The sequence below is a fragment of the Bufo gargarizans genome, chromosome 9 (genome assembly GCF_014858855.1).
Source record: "Bufo gargarizans isolate SCDJY-AF-19 chromosome 9, ASM1485885v1, whole genome shotgun sequence".
Lineage (NCBI taxonomy): Eukaryota > Metazoa > Chordata > Amphibia > Anura > Bufonidae > Bufo > Bufo gargarizans.
The window spans coordinates 179,468,055-179,483,846 of record NC_058088.1 but is presented as its reverse complement, the minus strand read 5'-3'; the positions used below and the strand labels follow the sequence as shown (position 1 = coordinate 179,483,846).

The 15,792-nt window shown below is 46.1% G+C and overlaps 1 protein-coding gene across 1 annotated transcript; it reads left to right on the top strand.

Moving 5' to 3' along the window:
* Window positions 1-9,839: 9,839 nt before the first annotated feature.
* On the top strand, window positions 9,840-13,032 carry LOC122919845 (guanine nucleotide-binding protein-like 3-like protein). The gene is made up of 5 exons (XM_044269034.1): window positions 9,840-9,902; window positions 10,471-10,587; window positions 11,426-11,509; window positions 12,574-12,708; window positions 12,859-13,032. Exons 1-5 carry the CDS (start codon window positions 9,840-9,842, stop codon window positions 13,030-13,032), a joined length of 573 nt encoding a protein of 190 aa, XP_044124969.1.
* The last annotated feature ends 2,760 nt before the right edge of the window (window positions 13,033-15,792 follow it).

The following is a 15,792-nucleotide window of genomic DNA, read 5'->3' as shown; positions in this document are numbered from 1 at the left end:
TGAATTGTGGATCCGCACTTCCGGGTCCGCAATTCCGATCCCCAAAAATATAGAACATGTCCTATTCTTGTCCGCAATTTCGGACAAGATTAGGCATTTTCTATTAAGTGCCGGTGATGTGCGGTCCGCAAAATGCGGAACGCTTATCGCTGATGTCCGTGTTTTGTGGATCCGCAAAACACACACGGACGTGTGAATGGACCCTAAGAGTGCCCCTATATACAGTGTGAGTGCCCAATGTACAGTGCCAGCCATGGTGCTCCCATATACAATGTAAAAATGCCCCTAGATACAATGCCTGACATGGTGCCCCAATGGACAGTGTGAGAGTGCCCCTATATACAGTGCCAGCCATGTTGCTCCCATATACAGTGTAAGGCCTCGTTCACACTTCAGTGTTTGGTCAGTGATTTCCATCAGTGATTTGTGAGCCAAAACCAGGTGCAACTCTAAACACAGAACAGGAGCAGATCTTTCCCTTCTACCTCATGTCTGTGGAGGCTCCACTTCTGGTTTTGGCTCACAAATCACTGATGGAAATCACTGACCAAACACTGAAGTGTGAACGAGGCCTAAGAGTGCCCATATACAGTGCCAACCATGTTGCTCCCATATACAGTGTAAGAGTGCCCCTAGATAGTGCCAGACATGGTGCCCTTATATACAGTTGAGAGTGCCCCTATATACAGTGTCAGCCATGGTGCCCCTATATACAGTGTAAGAGTGCCCCTATATACAGTGCCCGAAATGGTGCCCCCATGGACAGTGTAAGAGTGCCCCTATATACAGTGTCAGCCATGGTGCCCCTATATACAGTGTAAGAGTGCCCCTAGATAGTGCCAGACATGGTGCCCCCATGGACAGTGTAAGAGTGCCCCTATATACAGTGTAAGAGTGCCCCTATATACAGTGCCAGCCACGGTTTGATTTAGCAGTATTGGATTCAGCCCAGTTCCAGTCGGAGAAGGCGTCGAGGCTTGCAGTAGAGCTGCGACCTTCACTCTGCATGCCAAGCACAGCACCATCCATTGGTGGTGCTCAGTATTGCACCTCAGCCCCATGCCTGCAAGAGGTTCACCCAGAGAAGCAACTTGTCGTCATGGCGACGTCTGCCTCCGATGTCGCCATGGCTTCGCTGACCTGCGTAAAAATTGAGCGGTTGATTGACCCAGTAGGACCAAGGAGGCCGCCCTGAGACTCTGCGGTAAAGATCAGGTGGTCGATGCGGAGGGTGCGTCCGGTAGAGGAATAGAAGATTTCTTCATTTTGTACTTATTTTATGGGTTGATGATGCGTCGTTTTCAGTGATACGACTTTTTGATCACTTTTTATTCAATTGCTTTTGGGGAAGGAGGACGGGACGGGACGGGGGGGGGGGGGTGAAGTGACGGAAAAAAAACTGTGAATCGAATATTTTTCTGTATTTTTTCCCCCATTACAGTGTTTACCGTACGGGATAAATACATTTATATTTTAATAGTTCAGGCATTTTCGGACATAGCGGTGCGAATCTTTACTTTTCTATTCAAATTTTTTATGGAGAAAGGAGGGCAATTTGGATTTTTTGAAAAACCCTTTTAACTTTTTTTTTTTTTTTTTTTACTTTGCCCTAGAGGACCCGAACATAGGATTTTCAGATTGCTTCTCGGATTTAATACAGTGGTGTATTGGAAATTTACTGTATCCCTATGAAGCACTGTGACCTGCAGGCATCCATAAGAATATACCCGTGATAGGCCTGGTAGCCTCCTCCAGCAGGCTCCAGACTAACACCTCCAAAAAGAGGCCTCCCCAATCTCAGCCATGGTATCTGAAGGGTTAAATGTCTGCGATCGGCGCTATCGCCAACCGCAGACATTAGCCACAGGTATCTGCGATGTGACGCAGCAGAATCTCTGCGGCTATGGCGTCTGCTCCGCTTTTACAGCGCAGAAATCCGCCGTACATGTAGGTGTAGAAGAAACAGACATGCACTTGCTGTGGAATCCGTGGCAGAAATCCTAAGCTGACCCTTGGATTTGCAGTTTGTCAGAGTCAGTGGGGCAGATCTGTATGTGACTACCTGGCCGTGGACGTTGTGGAAACAGCCGAACCATTGTCTCCATTCATCCGCCACCTGGCTATGGCGGCCGCACAGATGGAGCTCCCACCTCGGGGTCACACACCTATCAGCCATATACAGCAGATCCTGTGGCTGTTCCATAAGTGTCCATAGTCGGAGTGCCCCTTTATTATACCCTTACACCTAGTACATATCATTCACACACCCCTTGTAGGCGGGGTTTACATCCCCTCAATTTGCATATTAATGGCAGAAACAAATCTACAAATAATTATCAGAGCAGAAGCAGAAAATCAGAAAAGTAAATTATATATTTATTAATCATCACTAGATGGAGGCCGGGGGGCGCCGGTGACAACCAGGAGGACTAATCCTGACCACTAGTGGGCGCTACGATGGATGCTGATGATGGAAGCAGCTCGTAAACCTCTGGGTCACGGCTCTCGCCTCTGCCGCATGGAGGAGATGATGTTACGTTGGGGTTTCTCTGGGTTTAGATGTTTCACCTTGGCCTCCTCCATCAAACGTTCGACCTCCATTGCTCTTTCGGCCTCCTCCATCACACGTTCGACCTCCATTGCTCTTTCGGCCTCCTCCTTCAAACGTTTGGCCTCCATTGCTCTTTCGGCCTCCTCCTTCAAACGTTTGGTCTCCATTGCTCTTTCGTCCTCCTCCTTCAAACGTTTGGCCTCCATTGCTCTTTCGGCCTCCTCTTTCTCTTTGGCAGCGATGTATTGCTCTATGTCTAGTTCGTATTCTCCGATGTCCATGTGGCGGAGGTTTTCGGCCATCTTGAACATATTGTCTCCGCTCACTTTCAGCCAGTCGATCGTGGCCTCCACTTGAGTTTCCTTCCGGCCCATATAATTGTCCAGGTTCTGTAAACTGTTGTGTAGATCTAGAAGGAGGGCGCCGAGGCTCTCTGGGCCGTAGTGGGCGATCACCGTCTGGTGTTTATTCACCTTTTCTGTCAGGTCTTTTTTGCAGTTTTGCCCCATATCCAGTAGACTGGCTCTCCTGCAGCGTGGAGTGGAGTGGAGCTCCTAAGAGGCTCCGGCACCCCCATTGAGGAGGGCCCGATGGGTCTTGGACCTCAGTTGAGGCAAGACAAGAAAAGTCCAAAACTTCTTTCTATAAAAACTGGTAATACCAGGAAAAATATCCCCCAAAAACGCCAAAATGTGGCAGTAGCACTGATCGTGCAGAAGAGCAGACCAGCAATGGCCGCAGAGCCGTCCAGCCAGCGAGGGTCTAGAAGTGCGTTGTCCTAGGAGCCATTAAGACATCAATGTGACCGTGATAAACAGGCGCATTCATTGGAATAAACTTTATTGGCAGGAGCAAAACCTTACAGCATTAGCAGAACACAGGGTATTGATGGGGGGGTGGACGGTAGTATAGAGGATGAGTCTAGAGGAACATCAGGGTAATGGGGGGATGAAGCCCATGAGGCTCAGTCCCTCTCAGTCGGTGGCATGATGTCAAGTATACACATGGACAAAATTGTTGGTGCTCTTCTATTAACCCCTTCAAGACCAAACTACTTTTTACCTTCAGGACCAGGCTATTTTGAGCAAATCTGACACGTGTCACTTTATGTGGTAATAACTTTAAAAAGCTTTTACTCATCCAGGCCATTCTGAGATTGTTTTCTCGTCACATATTGTACTTCATGACAGTGGTAAAATTGAGTCAAAAAATTCATTTTTATTTATAAAAAAAAAATCAAATTTACCAAAAATATGGAAAAATTAGCAAATTTCCAAATTTCAATTTCTCTACTTTTATAATAGACATTAATACCTCCTAAAATAGTTATTACTTTACATTATCCATATGTCTACTTCATGTTTGTATCATTTTGTGAATGCCATTTTATTTGGGGACGTTAGAAGACTTAGAAGTTTAGAAGTAAATCGTGAAATTTTTCAGAAAATTTCTAAAACCCACTTTTTAAGGACCAGTTCAGGTCTGAAGTCACTTTGTGAGGCCTACATAATAGAAACCACCCAAAAATGACCCCATTTTAGAAACTACACCCCTCAAGGTATTCAAAACTGATTTTACAACATTTGTTAACCCTTTAGGTGTTCCACAAGAATTAAAAGGAAAATGGAGATAAGATTTCAGAATTTCAATTTTTTGGCAGATTTTTCATTTTGATCCATTTTTTCCAGTAACAAAGAAAGGGTAAACAGCCAAACAAAATTCAATATTTATTACCCTGATTCTGTAGATTACAGAAACACCCCATTTGTGATCGTAAACTGCTGTACGGGCACACAGCAGGGCGCAGAAGGAAAGGAACGCCATATGGTTTTTGGAGGGCCATGTCACGTTTGAAGACCCCCTGATGCACCCCTAGAGTATAAACTCCCAAAAATTACCGCATTTTGGAAACTACGGGATAAGGTGGCAGTTTTGTTGGTACTATTTTAGGGTACATATGATTTTTGGTTGCTCTATATTACACTTTTTGTAAAGCAAGGTAACAAAAATAGATGTTTTTGCACCATTTTTCTTTTTTTGTTATTTACAATGTTTATCTGACAGGTTAGCTCATAAGCTATTTTTATAGAGCAGGTTGTTACGGATGCGACAATACCAGATATGACAACCTTTTTTTGGTTTGTTTCAGTTTTACATAATAAAGCATTAAAAGAAAAAAAATGTTTTAGTGTCTCCATATTCTGAAAGCCATAGTTTTTTAAATCTTTGGGCGACTGTCTTATGTAGGGTCTCATTTTTTGCGGGTTGAGATGACGGTTTTATTGGTGCAATTTTGGAGTGTGTATGACTTCTTGATCGCTTGGTATTACACTTTTTGTGATGTAAGGTTTTTTTAAACCGTTTTTATTTTAGTTTTTTTACGGTGTTCACCTGAGGGGTTAGGTCATGTGATATACATTATTATATGTATACTTTTTTATTTATTTATTAAAGTTTTAACCTCCTTAAGGACCGGGCTCATTTTCACCTTAAGGACCAGGCCATTTTTTGCAAATCTGACCAGTGTCACTTTATGTGTGAATAACTTTAAAACACTTTTACTTATCCAGGCCATTCTGAGATGGTTTTTTCGTCACATATTGTACTTCATGACAGTGGTAAAATGGAGTAAAAAAATTTCATTTTTATTTATAAAAAAATACCAAATTTACAAAAAATTTGGAAAAATTAGCAAATTTCCAAGTTTTAATTACTCTACTTTTATAATACATAGTAATACCTCCAAAAATAGTTATTACTTTACATTCCCCATATGTCTACTTCATGTTAGGATCATTTTGGGAATGACAAATTTTATTTTTTGGGGATGTTACAAGGCTTAGAAATTTAGAAGCAAATCTTCATATTTTTTAGAAATTTTCAAAAACCCACCTTTTAAGGACCAGTTCAGGTCTGAAGTCATTTTGTGAGGCTTACACAATAGAAACCACCCAAAAATGACCCCATTCTAGAAACTACACCCCTCTTTAGGTGTTCCACAAGAGTTAATGGCATATGGAGAGAAAATTTAAGAATTAAAATTTTGGGGCAAATTTTGCATTTTAATCCATTTTTTTCCAGTAACAAAGAAAGGGTTAACAGCCAAACAAAACTCAATATTTATTGCCCTGATTCTGTAGTTGGCAGAAACACCCCATATGTGGTCGTAAACTACTGTACGGGCACACGGTAGGGCGTAGAGGTAAAGGAGCGCAGTGTTGGTTTTTGGAAGGCAGATTTTGCTGGACTGGTTTATTTACACCATGTCCCATTTGAAGCCCCCATGATGCACCCCATAGAGTAGAAACTCCATAAAAGTGACCCCATTTTGGAAACTACAGGATAAGGTGGCAGTTTTGTTGGGACTATTTTTGGGGTACATATGATTTTTGGTTGCTCTATATTACATTTTTGTGAGGCAAGGTTACCAAAAATAGAAATTCTGAAATTTTGTCTCCATTTGCCATAAACTGTTGAGGAACACCTAAAGGGTTAATAAAGTTTGTAAAATCAGTTTTGAATACCTTAAGGGGTGTAGTTTCTTAGATGGGGTAACTTTTATGCAGTTTCTACTCTAGGTGTGCATCAGGGGTTTTTCAAATGGGACATGGTGTCAAAAAAAAGGCCACCAAAATCTGCCTTCCAGAAACCTTATGGCGTTCCTTTCCTTCTGCGCCCTGTTTGGTCATACAGCAGTTTACGACCACATATGGGGTGTTTCTGTAAACTGCAGAATCAGGGTAATTAATATTAAGTTTTGTTTGGCTGTTAACCCTTGCTATGTTACTGGAAAAAACGGATTAAAATGGAATATTGTTTTGACAGTGTTCATCTGAGGGGTTAGGTCATGAGGTATTTTTATAGAGCAGATTCTTACAGACGCGGCGATACCTAATATGTCCACTTTTTCTTTTTATTATTTAGGTTTTACACTATATTTTCCTTTTTTAAACAAAAAAAAAAACATTTTAGTATCTCCATAGTCTAAGAGTCAGGTTTTTGTTAGTTTTTAGCCGATTAGCTTAGGTAGGGGCTAATTTTTTGTGGTATGAGAGGACGGTTTTATTGGCACTATTTTGGGGGGCATATGACTTTTTGATTGATTGCTATTACACTTTTTGTGATGTAAGGTTACAAAAAAAACACCTTTTTTTGCACCGTTTTAATTATTTTTTTTTGACCGTGTTCAGCTGAGGGGTTAGGTCATGGGGTATTTTTATAGAGCAGATTCTTATGGACGCGGCGATACCTTTTTTTAAATTTATTTTAGTTTTACAAAATAATATTTGTTTTAGTGTCTCAAGTCTGAGAACCATAGTTTTTTTTTCGATTGTCAGTGGCTAAATATAATTAAAATTGGGGAAGGGGATAAAAATGTAGTACTCCATGGAAGTGTGGTACTCCCTAAAGCAACAAATAATGCAGAGGCCCGGATGATCGGGGCACGTGTCACACTGAGTAGTGGTGTCCTTTCGTATCCCCCTCCTGTGACACACTCTGCACCATTTCCCTACCCTCGTCACTTCCGGTCGCCACTGACGGGCCAGTGCGCAGGCGCAGTGATCGGATGGATGTTCTCAGCTGGACACCGGCCGACACTGCGCATGCGCCGGGAGCCTCACCAGCGGTTAGGGAAGGGAAAAATTACGGGCCAGTGCTTTTTCCCTACCCCCCTAACCGCTAGTGAGGCTCCCAGCGCATGCGCAGTGTCGGCCGGTGTCCAGCTGAGAACATCCATCCGATTACCGCGCCTGCGTACTGGCCTGTAATTTTTCCCTACCCTAACCGCTGGCGAGGCTCCTGACGCATGTGCACTCTGCTGTTTAGAAGCATATATGATGATTAGACGTGTGCCAGGACCACCTGTCACATGATCACGGCGGGCAGTCGCTGTCCAACCTGATGATGTTGTACCCTGCAGTGATTGGTCTCAGTGGTCATGTGGCCTGTCATCCAAATGGACAGCCCAGTACGTCTAGTGGGGGTGCCGGGTGTTGGACCCCCCCTCCATCAGTCCTGAGGGTAGGCCATCAGTATCATGGGTTGGAAACCCTCTTTAACTTCTCACTGGTTGTTTTGGTTTGACAGGGGTAGAACCCACTGAATGCTGGGAAAAATGTCAAGAAAGATCCCGGCGTCCCGAACCTCTCCCACTTCAAAGAGCAGGCCAAAAGGGAGGCCGAGCAGAAGAAAAAGAGGGTGAGTCTAAGGCTTTGTATGTGGGCGATACTCCCGTCCGGTGTGCCGCTTATCATACCATGTATACAGGGACTTGGGGTGGTCCGGGGGGTGTCAAACACTCAATCATTACTCCACTGTTAAAAAAACCTTCTCTTGACCTGTCCTGCAGAACTAACTACAGACCAGTCTCCAATCTTCCCTTCATCTCAAAACTCCCGGAGCGTCTGCTCTACTCTCGCCTCATCCGCTATCTCTCTGCTCCCTCTCTCCTTGATCCATTACAATAAGGTTTTCAGACCCTACATTCTACAGAAACTGCCCTCACCAAAGTGACGACCTTCTGACAGCAAAATACAACGGTGACTACTCTCTGCTCATTCTCCTTGACCTCTCTGCAGCTTTTGACATTGTAGTCCACCATCTCCTACTCACCTGCTCCAATCTATCAGCCTAAAGGACACTGCCCTCTCCATGTTTTCTTCATATCTCTCTGACCGATCTTTCAGTGTACCATTTGCTGGCTCCACTTCTTCTCCTCGCCTCTTGCAGTTGGGGTTCCTCAGGGTTCAGTCCTTGGTCCTCTGCTCTTCTCTCTCTACATAGCCCCAATTTGGACAGACCATCAGCAGATTTGATTTCCAGGACTATCTCTATGCTGATGACGCACAACTATACATGTCCTCCCCCGACATCACCCCTGCTGTATTACAGAACACCAGTGACTGTCTGTCCGCCTTCTCTAACTTCATGTCCTCTCTCTGTCTGCAACTGAACTTCTTCTGTTCTCTCCATCTACTAACCTACCCAAACCTGCTATCTCCATCTCAGCATGCGACACTACCATCACTCATGGGCAGCACGCCTGCTGTCTCGGGGTGACGTTTGACACTGATCTTTCCTTCACCCACCTATATCAATCTCTCGCCCGTTTGTGTCGCCGGCTCCTTAAAAACATCTCTAGAATCCGCCCCTTCCTCACTATGGAAACATCTAAAACTCTCATTGTTGCCCTGATCCATTCCCGCCTCGATTACTGTAACTCACTATTAATTGGCCTCCCCGTCACCAGACTTTCCCCTCTCCAATCTATCCTCAATGCAGCAGCCAGGGCCACCTATCTGTCCAACCACTACTCCGATGCCTCCGCCCTGTGCCAGTCATTGCACTGGTTGCCCATACAGTCCTTACCCACAAAGCTCTCCATAGTGCTGCCCCCCTACATCTCCTCCTCCTTTTCTGTCTACCACCCTACCCGCGCTCTTCGCTCTGCAAACGACTTACGACTGACATCCACCTTAATCAGAACCTCTCACTCCCGGCTCCAGGACTTCTCCAGAGCTGCTCCATTTCTCTGGAATGCCCTACCCCCAAGCAATTAGGTTAAATAACAATATATACAGTTTAAGGCGCTCCCTAAAAACACCTCTTTTTAGGGTGGCCTATCACATCCCCTGATCTTACTCCTCTCCATGTATTGACCATTTATAACCATTTCCTAAACCTGATCCTCCAGCAAACTCTCCCCCGCACCCAGAAGCACTACAGATATCGGCGGGTGACGGCTCGTGCGGCTTTATATAGACTCCCCTGTTTTCCAAAGATCCATTGCACAAAACAAGCACTTTTACCTTTTGTGTCTCCCCCTTTCCCCTCATAGATTGTAAGCTCTTGCGAGCAGGACCCTCATTCCTCTTGTTCTAATTATTGACTTGTCTGTTGCTATGTTATTTATGACTGTTTGTACATGAACCCCGGAATTGTAAAGCGCTGCGGAATACGTTGGCGCTATATAAATAATAATGTATTATTATTATCATTGGCTCCTGGGGAGATTCTGACATCGTATAATGGGAGCTCAGTTGTTCTATAAGGGCAGTTATAGCAGAGCACCGTGCGGATGTATTATGTGCCAGATGATGGGGATCTCATCACCCGGGGTCGTCTTATCTCAGCAATTTGCTAGGACAGGGAAGCCCAACCTGCGGCACTCCGGCTGTTGCAAAACTACAACTCCCAGCATGCCCAGACTGGCTACAGCAGGACATGGTGAGAGTTGTAGCTTTACAACAGCTGGACTGCTGCAGGTTGGACATCCCTGCAATAGAATATGCCATCAATATCAGATGGCGGGACCCGCTCCTCTCTCCAGAATTGGGCCTCTGAAGTGAAGGTAGAGCGCCCACCCTCCATCCACCGCTATGTGAATTCCAAAAGTAACCGATCGCTGGCTCGGCTATTTCCGGCAGTCCCATAGCGGAGAACAGAGAGGTGGCCGTGCAGGCAAGGCTTGCTTTCCATTCACTGGCCTATTTTAAAGGGGTTGTCCCGTCTTGGACATTGGGGTCATATCGCTAGGAAATGCCTCCAGTGTCTGATAGGTGCGGGTCCCATCTATCCTTAGAATGGAGCCCACAAAGTGACGGAGGGCGCCCTCCATTCATTTTTATGGGAGAGCCGGCCATAAACCCTATAGAAATCAATAGAGTGGTGGAGAATATGGGCCATTTTCAGCACCCCCATAGAAATCAATGGATGGCGCCCGCGCATGCATGGTGCGCCCTCTGTCACTTTGCGGGCTGCGTTTTAAGCTTAGGTATGAGACCAGCACTTATCAGACATTGGGGGCATATCCTACCAATATGACCCCAATGTCCAAGATGAGACAACCCCTTCAAAGGTGATAGTGTAGCACCCGGGGTGCAGATTCTGCGCTGATAGACTTTCTTTCTTCATCACAGGTAGAAGAGATGAAAGCAAAGCAAAAAGATGCCCGGCAGAAAGAACTGGCGAAGAGAAGGAGCTTGGACACGTTTCAGAACGATGCACTGAGGCGGCAGAGGGAGTTTGAGCAGAAGGTGTGTAGAGCGCCGACATTTTGGAGATTTTAGTAGAACGTAGCCCTTGTGGCATCAGCTGGTCCCGTACTGATATCCTTAGGATCCATCCCAGCAGTCCATGGCAGATGCCACCTATTCATCATCATTGAAATCAATGGGATGTCCATGAATGTTGGTCCTCCACACAGAGGCACTTAAAGGGGTGGTGCGGCCGTTATTATTGATGACCCATCGTCAGGACCCCCGCAGATCAGCTGTTTGAAGAGACGGCGGTGCTACATGCGAGAGCCGCTTCCTCTTCATTACACTGCACTTCGTTTCGGAAGCGCGGTATAATACAAGTGCTCCATCCGTACAAATGAATGGAGCGAGTGCTTGTAATTACACTACGCCACCGCTCCACTGGAGACGAGACGCCGCGTAGTGACCAAGAAGTGGAGTGCGCAGCAGAGGGAGCCTTCATGTAAAGATGATATAACGGATGCAGCCGGTTGTATTATCATGACGGAAGCGTTTTTGCTTATCCCTGCCGGATCGGGCAAGAACGCAAGTGTGAAAGTAGCCTTACTCTTTCCTTACCCCTGTAATAAAGTGCAGTGCGGTGATCTGCGGAGTACAAGCTGCAACCTGTATGCAGTAGTGCAGGCATGCCCAACCTGCGGCTTTCCAGCTGTTGCAAAACTACAACTCCCAGCATGCCTGGATAGCCTACATCTATTAGGACATGCTGGGAGTTGTAGTTTTGCAACATCTGGAGGGCCGCAGGTTGAGCATCCCTGCAGTAGTGTATTGTCAGGAGATATCACTGTATGACTGATCCACTGACAAGTTGACGTTAACCCTTTCCTGTGTGCAGGAGGCAGATCTGCGGAGCTTGGAGAAACACGAGCAGCTAGAGAATGAGAACTCCAGGAAAGCCTATTATCGGGAATTCAAAAAGGTCAGTGCCCGTCTGCCGGGATGTGCCAGCACCTACAGGGATGCATCCCTGCCTCACGTCCAGCTGCCCGCCGCCCGACTCTTGGTTTCATAATCTGCAACTTTATTATGTTCTTTTTGGTTCAATTCTTCACTGTTTTCAAGATCACTGCTTGCTGACAGTGACTATAAAGCACGCATTTAGTGGCCGAAAACTCATTTGCTTGCACGGCTGATTGGCTTGTATCCGTGTAGAGTGACCTGTGTGTTTAGATACACGAAGCGGACTGTACATACTATGTCTTTAAAGGAGTTGTTGTATCTGGACATTGCTAGGATGTGCTATAAATGTCTGACTGGTGCGGGTCCTACACCTCTAGCTCAAGAATGGGGCCACAAAGTAAATGGAGAGCAAGCTGCCCATACGCAGCTCCCCCTCCATTCACCACTATGGGACTGTGTATAATATCAGAGCTCCTGATTCTGCAATTTTTAGAAGTCGAACATCGTGTTTGGAGGGGTGGCCGAGCATGCGCATGTTTGCTGTCCATTCACTGCTATCGGACATAGCTGAACAATATGCCATAAATGTCAAGATGGGGCACATTCATGGGTATTCCCATCTTGTAAAGTGATGGTGCATCCCTTTATGATAAGCGGAGGTCCGACCGGAGGTTCCCCATTGATCCTGATAATTTCTAGCACAGCGCCTCTCCGGCTGTGGCGGGACCTACAGCAGGTCCCATTCATGTGACTGGAGCTGAGCTCAGTTTCCTAGCACAGCAGCTGGACAGGGAAAGCCCAGAATCAGTGCTGCAACCCCTTCATTCTCAAGATCCGGGGGATACCAGAGGTCAGAACCGTGCCAAGTGATGACATACCATATCGTCACAGGATACCCCTTCAGTCACAGGATTCATGGGGATACCAGAGGTCAGAACCGTGCCGAGTGATGACATACCATGTCCATCACAGGATTCCCCTTTAAGACAATGACATGCTTTTAATCTAGCATCCAGTCATCTGGAAATTCTGAAGTGACGACCTGAGGCTCTACCTGACGTCCTCTACCCTCTTGTCATGTAGGTGGTGGAAGCATCTGACGTTATCCTTGAAGTCCTGGATGCCCGGGATCCACTGGGTTGTCGCTGCCCACAGGTGGAGCAGGCTGTGGTGCAGAGCGGTACACACAAAAAGCTGGTCTTAGTTCTTACCCACCAAGCACAGCGCCATCCATTTTCTAGTGGTTGTGCTTGGTATCACAGCTCAGCCCCTTTCACTTCAATGAAGCTGAGCTCGCAGCAGCGCCATGGCCTCCGCACAGCTTAGTCTAAGTCACGCAACGTAACGTTCATTGGTCACAAGGCCTAGGCGCAGCTCAGCTTTATTAAAGGGTCTACGTCTACATCCGATGCCGCCATGATTTTGCGGAACTGTGTGAAAATTGAGCAGTTGATTGACCCAGTAGGACCGGTGGAGGCCATCCTGAGACGCTGCAATAAAGATCAGGTAGTTGATGGGAGAGGGTGTCGGGTAGAGGAATAGAAGAGTTAATAGATGATACAGGGGAACTTACATGTTAGGAGAATCCAACATGCACCTTATTCTACGCTTTAGAAGACGCACTTAGGGTTTAGAGGAGAAAAATCTCAAAAAATATATTATTTTATTCATCGGACCTCCCACGTCTGACCTCAGACCAGTCCAAAAATAACTAAATGAGCTTGCCCCTTTGGACGGCGCTGGCCCTTAGCATATCCAGGCGCTCCCCCTCCACTCACCGCTCCCTGTCCTTCTCTGGGCCCGCACTGCATTGTGACCGGACATTGCACAGCACATGTACACAGTCAGCACTATGCAACACCTAGAGAAGACCAGGGAGCAGCGAGTACAGCCGCACAGATGGAGCTCCCACCTATCAGCCCTATACAGCAGATCCTGTGGCTGTTCCATAAGTGTCCATAGTCGGAGTGCCCCTTTATTATACCCTTACACCTAGTACAGGTCATTCACACCCCCCAAATTCCTGCAGCTTAGCCACACCCCTTGTAGGCGGGATTTGCATCCCCCTAATTTACATATTAACGGCAGACACAAATCTATAAAAAATGATCAGAGCAGAAGCAGCAAAACAGAAATGTAAATGGTATATTTATTAACCATTAGTAGTCAATTGGTGATGTCTCTAGATGGAGGCCGGGGGGCGCCAGTCACAACCGGGGGATCGATCTTCACCTCTAGTGGGCGCTTTTTTGGATGCAGCTTGTAAACCTTTGGGTCACGGCTCTCACGGCGGCTCCAATCCTCTGCCGCATGGAGGAGATGATGTTGCGTCGGTGTCTCTTTAGGTTCTGATCTTTCTCCTTGGCCTCCTCCATCAGACGTTTGGCCTCCATCGCCCTTTCAGCCTCCTCTTCCTCTTTGGCAGCGATGTATTGCTCTATATCGATGTCATAGTCGCTGATGTCCATGTTTCTGAGGTTTTTGCCCATCTTGATCATCTTATCGCCGCTCACTTTCATCCACTTTATTGTAGCTTCCATTTCACTTTCCTTTGGGCCCATATAATCTTCCAGGTTCTGGAGACTTTTACTTATATCTTGCAGGAGGGCGCCGAGGCTCTCTGGGCCGTAGTGGGCGATCACCGTCATGTGGGCGTTCACCTTTTCTTGCAGATCTTTTTTGCTATTTTCTGCCATGTCCAGTAGACAGGCTCTCCTGCAGCGCGGATGGTTTCTGCTGCAGGGAGTGGAGCTCCTGAGGGGCTCCGGCACCTCCATTGAGGAGGGCCCGATAAGTCTTGGTCCTCGGATGAGGAAAGACTAAAGAGAAATCCTGGAAATACCAAGAAAAATATCCAAAACACACCAAATTGTGGCAGTAGCACTGATCGTGCGAAAAGCAGACCAGCAATGGCCGCAGAGCCGTCCAGCCAGCGAGGTTCTAGAAGTGCGTTGTCCTAGGAGCCATTATGACATCATAGCCTGACATCAATGTGACCATGATAAACAGGCGCATTCATTGGAATAAACTTTATTGGCAGGAGCAAAACCTTACAGCATTACCAGAACACAGGGTATTGATGGGGGGTGGACGGTAGTATAGAGGATGAGTCTAGAGGAACATCAGGGTAATGGGGGAATCAAGCCCATGATTCTCAGGAGGACGGCTGCACATCTTCGGGACTACCGGCTCTGTTTACGAGATAAGTTTGGATCCCAGCGATATGCCCCCATTGTCTGAGATGGAAATACCCCTTTAACTTATTATTTTGTTGCACAACCTTTTGAGGCAATCACTTCAATCAAGTGATTTCTGTAAGGCCTCATGGAGTCCATGTGTCCATGGAGAACCGTCTGTTAGTCCCTGATGTGAATGAGGCCTAAGGCTACATGAAGACGACAGTGAAAAGAAAAATAAATGCTGTTAAAAACGGACAGTTAGTTTTTCGTGGGCATTCTGCATCCGTGTGTGTATCCATTTTCTGGCAATTTGTCAATTTTTAATGGCCATGTGACATCCGTTTTTCATGGTCGTGTTAAAACATGTTTGATTGGTTTATTTTATTTTTGCATTCAAACCCCCGCTGTCCCCTCAGTATTTATAATATTTCTGATAAGTAATATATGTTTTTGCTTATTTATTTTAACCACTGAAAGGCATTTTAACAGCCGGTAGACGGGTGCACTGCTGTCCACATGGCCATTAAAAACAGGGCGTTTTACCTGCTCCATTGGTCTTAATAAACATTTGAATAAGAAAAAAGCAACAACAAAAAAAAAAAACCTGAGCGATTGATTTCAATGGGGTCCGTCTGGCCTTCAAAACAGCCAAAAATAGGACATTTGATAGCCGGTATTCATTGGCCGTTAAAAAAAACAGCCATGTGAATAGCGCCCTAAACGGCAAGGCTTCTAAAAACGGTTGTTGAGTCACTGTTGTGTAGATGGAGCCTCTCAGTGAGACTTCTGCACCTGTCCACAAGTGTTTTGACCCAGTCCCCATGAGCACACTGCTCCAGCTGTCTCAGGTTGTGAAGGTGCCTTCTCCAGGCTGCACGTTTCAGCTCCTTGCTTTAGCTGTGTTTTGCGTCATTATCTTGTTGGAGAAGCCGTGACCTGCGACTGAGACCAAGCTTTCTGACACTGGGCAGAACATTTGGCTCCAGAATGCCTTATGGTCTTGAGATTTCATTGTACCCTGCACAGATTGAAGACACCCTGTGCCAGATGCAGCAAAGCAGCCCCAAAACATAACCGAGCCTCCTCCATGTTTCACAGTGGGTAACATGGGGGTCATTTATTA